We start from the raw sequence: 10,513 nt of genomic DNA on the forward strand, positions 1-10,513 counted from the left end.
TCAAACAAATAGCACCGTTTTATTTGAATGTAAAATAACATGTAAGAAATCATGTAACAACTTTAAATACAATTACTATTCTTTATTTTCTATGAAGTACTTTTAAATTTTAGTTTTATAAAAATATAACAATTTTTTTTGGATTAAAAGTAGTCTCTTTTATCGATTCCCAGAAAGTCTAAAGCATTTAAGAACAGCATCTTTTCCTGAAAAAATAATTATTAATATCAACTATTTTCTAAGAGTAAAGTTATTAGTTTCTAAATTTTGTCTTAGTATACTTTTAAAAAAGTGAAAATATAAATAAAGTAATGAGGTACGAAAAGTTTCTTGATGATATTTTTTTAGCCTATTTCAGTAGATATTTCTTAAAATAAATTAGATAGAACAATTGTGATTGAAGTTTATTTTGAATATAGCTACGTCATCAAGAATTGGAAGAAAAGAGTTATAAAACATCTAAATTCTTAGTAACTCCTACATTTTTATGCTTTAGTTTTTCAGACATTTTTGTAATAATGTTTGTTTTAAGTTAAAATCTTTTTTCTCACGTCTAAAAAACATTTCGATAACTTATTATTTAACATAAAAAGAAAAATTACTCCAATGCTGAAGTTATTTTTACTGCAAAAAATTACTAATTACAAAAACAACAATTTTTAATTTATGTACATCTTACCCTATAAACCACGTATTGAAGACTAAAACTAAACGCTACGTATACTCGTTTTTTACGCATCTATAAGTAAGTTTGTAGTACTAATACCTTTATTGACTGTTGGATAGTTGGATGATTTTCGATCAATTTTCCTGCTTCATCTTCGCCCAAAGGAAACGGATAGTCAGTTCCCAGCATTATCTTGTCCTTAATTGATAAACACTTTCAACAACTTTCAAATAAAAGTATTAAAGTTTGTATGTATTTTGTATTTATGGTTTTTATTTGGTTTAATTATAATTAGGTTCAGTATAACATGAATTTTCTTTATAATGTTTAGAAGTTTGTTTTGCGAAACAGTTTTGTGCGTAGTTTTTAATTTCGAAATACATTCAAATGTATAAGTTGATAGTTATACTTTTGTAGCCAAATTAAGTTAGAGGAAATTTTAAGTTATCTAAAGTATTATATTCTAAAATTAAATATAATCAAAGTTACTGAAACTATAAAATTTTAAAAATAAAAGTTTTTTTTTAACAACTTTGAAAGAAAACAACTCTAGTAAACACTTTTTAAACAATAACACAAAAAAAAGATACCAAGCGCTATTTGAAGTTTATAGAAAAATCTTTTAAACATTTTTATAAGTAAAAGTTATAAGTACAACAACTTTAAAGAAATATCATCGTTTTATGGCTTTAACAAACCTTATACTAATTTTATTTGAAAGTTAAAAACTTGTGCTTAAAAGGTTTTTTAATACTGCATCAGAGAAATTTTACATTTAAAATTTTTTACTTAAAAAATACACTTCTTGCATCAAAAAAAAATATTTAATCTTTAGTTTTTGAGTATTAAAAAAAATTGCTTTTCAGTTTACTTTTAAAAACCTTATAATTTAATTTATCATTTTCAAAAGGTTTAACATACCTCTCCTATAACATCCACAAGTAATTGAAGCGACTTTTCACTATGAACTAAACTGTCGGTGTAAAAACTTCCTAACTGTTTTGTCGGAGGAACTTTTGTGTCAGTTGCACACAAATCTGGCCTACATTTAAAACCCTTTTCAAATCTTCCCACTGTAAATGGGAACGCTCCACCTCCGTGTGCAAAACAAACCTAAAATATTTTAAAAATTGTATGGAAATTGTACAACATATTTATTTTTCATGTCGTAGCAGAATACTTTTATGAATTTATACAAAACTATGAAATTTATGTTTTTCTGGATAAGACTAACTTTTAGTTTTGGAAATCTTTGCAAAACGCCTCCGAACAACATGCATTGAATAGCGTGAGCAGTTTCTCCCGGCATACCTGTCCCGAAAGTGTTTTTATTGACGCTGCTTTGAAATTTATATTTTAGTACCTTCGAAATGATAAATGTAGTCGATAACTAACCGACGAGCCACGGTGCCCAGTATTTGCTCATTCTACCCCCGAGTTGCATGTCCCAAGGATGAACGAAAACTGCACACTCCAAGTCGTTAGCTTCCTAAATTGTTTATTATTAGTTTTTTAAAAGATACCTTACGATTTTTATGGATTTACAAGTACTAAAGATAATAAAATTTGTTTATCAACGCTAGATGATACAGTTTTGTGAAAGTTATATTTGTTGTACTTATAACTAAAAAATAAATTTATACTGAATAAAGTTGTAATGCGAACTATCTAAGTAAGAAATATTAAAAATACTATTTAAACAAAATCTAATCATACTTATTAGTTTGTAGTTTTTAAATAAATTTGATTAATCTAAAATATGTAAGTGCAAAGGATTAACTTATCAAACAATACTTTTTAGACATGCTACCAACTTTAATTTACTTTTAAATCAACTAGCTATCGCATAAAAGACCTCTAATAATGTCGTGAATTTTAATAGCTTACCAACTATTTTATGTTAAGGTTTTATCAAAGAAACTTTTAGTTGTCCTTAAAAAATTACGTTCTGATTAATAGCTTTCTGAAATAAAAAATGAGTTTAAGTTTTTGAATTCTGAAAAATAAAAGCTATAAGATATTTAAAGAAAATGTTTAACCAAAAACTAAAAATATCAAGCTTGTATAGTATAAAGTTAGACTCGTAAACAAAGATCTTGTAAAAATCCTATGTTTTTAGTATAAATTACTTTTAATTTTATAATAAAAAAGTTATATTTTTAATTTATTTTTTATATATTTGGATTAGACGGGTTAGGGTTGAGGGTATAAATTAAAAATCTGGTTAAAGGATAAGGGTATAGATGTTCTTAATATACTACTGTATTGTTGCTTTAACACATAATTTTATAAATAAAAAAAATTTTAAATCCTTACAACTGCAGCCGACCCCCTACTTAAACAACGTTTTTGTGCATTAGAATTGTGTTGAAATAACACTAAAAATGCTACATCTTAAATATTTTTATACTAAATTATATCGTATTACTTTAATTTCTTACTAAGGTTATCTTAAACATAATCAAAGTACTTTTTTTTTCAGTTTTAAATTGTAAGTAAAATACTTTTTAAATAAAGTTTTTTATACTGTCTGAACCCTATTTAGGACATAACTAAAAACTATTTCTATCAAGTGTACAAAAGTTTTTTATTAAACTACTTAAATGTTTTTTCTACAGCAAGTTTTGTTAAAAAATATTTAAGTAATGTGGGATTAAAGTCTTTCGATTGGTACACATCAGGGGCGTAGCGTGGGGAGGGACACTAGCGCATGCGTGCCACCCAAAAAAAGAAAAATGTAAAAAAAAAGAATGTAATATCTTTATCCTTTATAGTTTATTTTTTCTGTTTAATTTGCCTTTTTTCAACTATGTTTATCTAGTATTCAAAACATTAAACGAAATTTTGCATACCAATTAGTGACAAGTTAGGAATGTAGATGTTATTACTCAATATACTGATTCGGTGCGTAATTGTAAATGCGCACCGGTGTTCATGAAAAACTCCATAAGGAAAAATTTCATAAGTTCATTAACTTCATAAGAATTTAGACTCAAAAAGCACGCAATTAATATAGCGCACCGCTGTAGTATAACCTTATGGCAGTTATTTTTCTACAAAAAGTTTACAAAAATACGTCACGCTTAAAGAAAAATTAAACAATTTTACAAATTCTTTTTATGCTACATTGTTAAGACTACTGCTAGTTTTCTGAACTTTATTTTTGTAAACATACAAGATAAGCGTGTCGGCCTATGAGAAATAAACTTTGTTTGTTATTTTTATTTTAAACAAATACAATCAAATGAATTAAGTTTAAAAAGTATACTTTTAACTATTTTACAAAGTTGTAATAAACTGTAATAATATTTATAAAGTTGGTCTATTTTAACTTCTGTGTAACTTTATTAAATATTATATGCAATGAGGTGTTGTTATCACTGTTGTATTGAATATTAAAGAGATTGATATTTTTTTCGTAAATAAAACAGATACTTTCGTTTTATTGAATATGTTAATTTTTAAAGATATAGAGTTTACTATAAGTAATAAAAACAATTTTTATTTAGTAAGTTTACATTTTTGCAAGTATAAGTAATTCTAATGAAACTTATACTTTTATTTAATTGTTTAATTTTGTAATATATAAATATTTTTAAAAACAGTTAACGAACTTATTTTACTTAATAAATTTATTTCAATTATATTACTTATAAAAAGTTTTTTTATAGCTAATTACAAAAGTTTTAATTTAGAGGGTTTTTTGAGAAAAAAATTTGCGCACCCCCTGACCACAATACCACGCTACGCCACTAGTACACATATAGTAATTTTTAAAGGTTTTAATTTATACTTTGGATTATGAAAATTTTGAAAACTTCAGGAATTTTATGTTAAAAAATTCAAAAAGTTGTAGTTGTTCTTAAACTACGAAAAGCAGCTTTTAATCAAAACTAGTTTAAAAAACAAAGTAACTTAAATATCTTGTTTTCTGTATGGTATGAAGATCAAATCTGGATAAAGATGCTTACCAACAATGATCATTTTTAGTATTTTTTCAGCTCACTTACTTTAGTTCAATTAATAATCTTTTTTTTTTAAGCAATCATACAAGTTTGTTCTAAGTATTTGAAAACTTAAAATCGATTGATTAATTGATTAAATTATATCATGAGTATACTCTTGATCATAATAACATAAGTATTTATTATAGCCTAAAAAATATTAGCTTTAAATGTACAACGCTTTTTTCCTGCTTTTTAAAACATGCTTTGATTGCATAATACTTTGATCGAAAACTCCTTTTTTTTGAACAGGTTTTTGTTTCCAAACTTATTTCTACGTTGCCTTTACAAACTGTTAGGCATTATTTTTATTTTTTTTATACCTTCCAAAATGGTAACAGCTCAGGAGCATCAAGATTCCAATCGTTTATGTGAGATCCAATTTGAATTCCTGAAAAATTGTACTCTTGTACACACCTGCGCATTTCAGCTGCTGCTAAACTTGGGTCTTGCATCGGAACGTTTCCTAAACCAACAAACCGCTTTGGGTGTCTGATAATTTTTTGCACGACAAATTATATTAAATTGGTTTATTTAAAGATGTACATAAATGTTTTAGTAATTATGAAGTTTCTTTGAAAATTATCTAGCAAAATAATTAAAAAAAGTCTTAAATTCACTTTTGTTTGCGACAATTTAGCAAAGGGGTGAGTAATATAGGATCTATGGGCGAAACCGGAATATTTGTCCTTTGACAGTTTGCTAAAATATAACTTTATTATTAAATAAACTAAAAATGTAATTTTAATTAAACTTTTAGTACACAGTAGTACTTATTAAATGACTACTTAAAGAGTTTGCCAACGAAGCCTTTTTTAACAAGTCTTGTCCGCAATAGATATTCTGCTACATCTGGTACGCCAAAATTTAAAATTGCTCGCTCTTAATTTAGCACAGTAGTTTTAAGTTAATTTACATACTTGTTGCAAAACTGAAATGGATAACCTACTTTTTGTTTTAATTTAATACGGTTTTTAATTAGTTATGCCTACGATTAACACTAAAAAAGTACTTTTTTATGCATTCATTTAAATCTTTGTTGATAATTTGAGACACATCGAGAGCATCTTGAGAATTTGCCCAGTACGAGAACATCACAGGGACTGTAGACAGTGCTTGTATAGTTACACCTGTTTGGTTAATTAAGTTATATTGAGTTAAGGTAGCTAATTTTAATTAGACATTTAGTTGTTTTGTAACGTTTTAGTTTTTATATCAAGATATGGAACCTGATTTAAAACTTAGTTTTTAAAAACCGAACTTTATTCGCTTTAGGTATTTTTTAAGTATTTACTAATTTAAGAAAGTTTTATTTTTCAATGTTAACTGTTTACCTTTAATTAACAACTTATTTTTTTTTACATGCTTCCGTTTAAAAAAATATTAATGAAAACAGTTATTAACAGTTTTATTTTTCTTAATTTTTTTTATCGCTTAGTATAGATTATTATATTATCAAGCTAAAAACATTAAAGCTGCATTTATTTAATTTTTAAATAACTAACTGTTGTCAACAATATCAGTGCTTTAAAATTATTGAAAATTTTGAATATCTAAATTAAGTAAGTGTGTTTTAATTTCACATTAAAGAAAAACAAAATTTCCAATAAAAAAAAAAGTTACTAATATAATAAAAAAGCTTGAAAAGCTATTGATAATTTTAGGTGTACAAACAAGTTTCAAATGTTAAAAAGTCGTCGGTTCTTTAAGTCGTTGCTGATTAAACTAGGCAGAAATTATGTAAAACCCATTTTATCCATTTCAGAAATTCTTGCATCCGCATTCCAACAGTTTTCTTCAACAATTCTAAAATGTTTTCCATTCTTTTTTAGTTCTATTTTACCTTTCTGAAAGATTTGTTTTTGTAGTAAATCTATTTGGATAAGTATAAAGTTTTAAATGCTTCAGTTATCAATTAATATTTAAAAAAAATATTTTTACGTGAAAGAACCTATTGTTAACTTTCTGTATCGCCTTTAAAAGCTCTAAATGTAAAATAATATTTTCATAAGCTAAATATACTTTTTTTTTTTTTTAAGTTTAGTATTAAACCTTCATTTATTTTACTGGAAATAGAGTTAATATAGTACATGAATAACAAATGTTCTTATTTAGTTTTAAAGCTTTCAAAGAAACCTATTTAACCAACAGAAACGTTTTAAAAACCTTTTTTTTTTGATAATCATCACTTAATATCTCTCTAGTTACTTAGTATAAATATTGGTAAAACTTATTACAATGTTTTAATTAATTTCATTAAACTTACTGAAATTTTGAAAAAGTACCAATAATAAAATTTACTTGATCACACGAATGGTAGCTGAGAAACCCTTGGCAGCCGTACCTCTGAAATTAATATTTGTTAACGAAAGTAGCTTACACGCTAACAAACAAGTTATTACTTTTTCTAAATCAGGAAGGTCCCTGGGTAGTATATGGTTGTGAATGTCAATTTTCATGATTATTTTTAATTAATCTGCTGATAAAATGTTTATCATTTTCTATACAAGTTTAGTGATAAGCTTTTTTTTATATTAAACTGTTTAGCATCTGAGTAAATCACAGCATACTTAATTAAAATGTATATATTTATCTACAAAGTATATTTTAAACAAAATATAAAAATCAAGTTTTTAGGGACAGAAAGCTAAAGCCGAAAAAGACTACAAAAATTTTAATTGTAAAAAAATAATATTTCATAAATTTTTACACGAGTACTAAAAATTCTATAAATTTTTGTAGTGTTTGAGAGTATTTACTTTACTTCATAATAATAGCTTAATTTGCGTTTTGATATAGTTTTTGATAACTAATTTTGAAAGTAAAAATTTGCCGGATCCTAATGGCTAAAATTACAAAAAATGAAAACGCGTTGTACATGTTTTCAAACTAAAAAATGAATAGTCCTAAATAAAAATTTGTATTTTTAATTACATCTGATAATAAATCTCAATGCGCTGCGTTAACATAACTATTTACGATTTTTAGCCTTAGTTTTATCATAATGCTCTTAAAAATTTAGATCTGTCTAATTATGCATCTAGAATTCGTTCTACCTTTTATGATTATTTTTTAGTTATATTTAGGTGTAACTGTTGCTTTTATCAATTATGTTTAGTTTATATCGCTTTCAAAGTCATAAAATAAAACTTAATTGCATTAGATATTAGTATAAGTACTTTTTTACAACTTTCACGTGGGTTTTTTAATTGTTATTCTTTTGAGTTTCTAGACTATTCTAGTCATTTACAAAATTTTCCAACGTTAAATGACACGGATTTAAATCAAAGTAGTGTTATATTAATTAAATAAAGCTTACTTTTGTCAATCACTGGGATTTAATCAATTCAACGTTAAACTGAATTCAACTTTATTTATTGAATATTTGTTCTATACTTATATTGTTTTACTTTTCACTTAAAATGTTAATGTAACTACCAGTTTAAGTACTTTCTCTATCCTAACAATAACCAAAAAAAATTTACTACCGTTTGCAAAATAAAAAACTTCGATTATACCATTATAACGAAATTTTTCTTCTTATCAAAATCCAGTATGCAAAAAAAAAATCAAGAAATACAATAAAAATAATCATTTTTTTAAGATTGAAAAAACTCATAGTTTTTTAGGATTTAGTTACTTTTAGAGTAAACATCAAGTTAAAAGTATATCAATATTGAATAAAGCATCGCTGATGATATATTTTGTTATACAGTCTAATAATAACCTTTAAAAGTAACAAGTAATGCATAATCTTTGTTCTTTATACATAAGTAACATAAGTATAGTTTGATGATATACTAAAATTGTTTTGTATTTTTGAAGTAGATAGGACAACGATAGAACTATTTTAAGGACATTTTTAAAGTTAGTCAGTTTTGGATATCCGATAAATAACAACCTTTATTTAGTTATATAATAGTAGTTAGTTAATTTGATATAATACAAACGGATGCATTCTGTAACAACTTTAGAAAGAAAAAACAGTATTATAATAACTTGAAGCAAATGTACACTTATCAAAAACACAAAATGGTAACATTTTATTATTACTTTAAAAGTAAAAATCAAAAACTCAACTAGATTGCTAATATTGAATTGATTGTTAACAAGAATAAAATATATACAAAAACTTCAATTCAGCTTTGATAGTTAAGTGTTTTGTTTTTTTACTTGGAAGTTAGTAAAGTAACTTAGTTGACAGTTGGTTTCCTAACATTTTTTAACAATCGTAAATCAAATACCTTCATCACTTTTTTCAAGTTGATTACATGTGCACAAAAAATTCTTTAATGAGAAAGTATTTATAATTATCGTTAACTTATTATAGTTTTTTTTTATAGTTTGTTTTTACGTTTTAGTATAACTTGTAATGATTAAAGATAATTAAACTATTTAAAGAGAGAATGCTTATATATTTTGGTTATTCTGAATTGCATAGGAGTTTTTGCACTGATGAGCTCTTCGGGTAATATTTTATTTCCTGAAAATAATTCTCCAGTAAACGAAATAACTCACATTGTCTTTTTACTAAAATTACTTTTGTCTTTTATTTACAACAGTAATAATTATTTACTTAAATGACAAACTTTTAATTTTAGAACTTAATAGCTATTTCTGACTATTAGCTAATTTTCACCTTATATTTTTTATAAACAAGGCTAAAAACTTAATATTTAAACAAACAAAAAAAGTTCAATATAAGTAACTATTAAACACATAAAAGATTGACGCTAATGAATACGGTCAGTATACTTGTTGATCAAAAAGACCTTACGGGCATCAAAAAATACACAACTTATTTTCTTTCGCTACTTTAGGCTGTAAAAGTTTTCAAACAGTAAAAAATACTATTTGAAAAAATACGCATAATCTAAAACAAAAGCGACAACGAAATAGGACTTAACTTCATGACGTTTTGCATGAGAATAAAATCAAGATTGTTTTTTAAAAAGATGTTGAAAAATATAAAATCAGGAATTTTATTTTATTTTAAACAAAAAAGAAAACTTTAAAAAATTTTGAATATTAAAAATTTTACTCTCAAAAAATATTCTTCTACTAGCTTTCGTTTTCAAACATCTTTAAAATTATATATATAGCTGTATCTAAACATAAAATTATAATTATAACTAAATAGACTCTGTTAAAACAAACGAAATAACTACATAATAGTAAATGTATCAACAAATTCTTCTAAAGACCATATTTTTAGTCTAACAAAAAAGTGCTAACAAGTTAAAACAATTGCAATAAAAAGTTGAACATTAGTTTGATTGCAGGGTACTAAATAAACATTTGCACACGAAATATTCAAGTACTTTTAAATTTCTAAAACAATACTTATGGAAATAGTTATTGTACATAAAACTTACTATCACTATTGCATAGAAACAATAGTATTAGAAAGTACAACTACAACTTAAGTGTACTATTTTTGTAAAATTTATAAACTAATATAGTATTTTGACTAATATTACCTGAAATCATATTAAATTCATGTATATTTTAGTTAGTCTTTTTAGTATATTGAAAAATATCTTAGTGAACTAATTCAATTAACTAGACTAAAAAAGAGTTCATAGTAGTGTTACGAAAACATTTTATTCTGAAAAACAATATAAATACATGACTAAGTTAGTTGTTTAATAAATCTGAAATACTTTTTAAACTTGCTTGTTAATTGAATACAATATAATATATACTGATTTGAAATTTCAATTTTTCAGTTATCTTGAAAAGAAAATTGTTTTAAATGTAAGTTATATCTGCTAAAACCTAATAAACTTAGTATGAAAGCAATAATGTTTTTCTTAAAACATGTTATTTTCATGAAAAAAAA

At 24.6% G+C, this 10,513-nt stretch overlaps 1 protein-coding gene across 1 annotated transcript; it reads right to left on the reverse strand.

The window, feature by feature from the left end:
- LOC145831348 (2-amino-3-carboxymuconate-6-semialdehyde decarboxylase-like) lies at nt 1-7,152 on the reverse strand. Its single transcript, XM_082938577.1, has 10 exons — nt 7,074-7,152; nt 6,973-7,017; nt 6,419-6,518; nt 5,684-5,801; nt 4,995-5,163; nt 2,063-2,156; nt 1,902-1,978; nt 1,589-1,780; nt 767-865; nt 1-206 (listed from the first exon to the last, which is right to left on the reverse strand). The coding sequence occupies exons 1-10, from the start codon at nt 7,128-7,130 to the stop codon at nt 144-146; spliced, it is 1,014 nt and encodes a 337-aa protein (XP_082794703.1). The 5' UTR covers nt 7,131-7,152; the 3' UTR covers nt 1-143.
- Between the last annotated feature and the right edge of the window lie 3,361 nt (nt 7,153-10,513).

This window comes from Thalia democratica, chromosome 3 (assembly GCF_965202585.1).
Source record: "Thalia democratica chromosome 3, ktThaDemo2.hap1.1, whole genome shotgun sequence".
NCBI lineage: Eukaryota > Metazoa > Chordata > Thaliacea > Salpida > Salpidae > Thalia > Thalia democratica.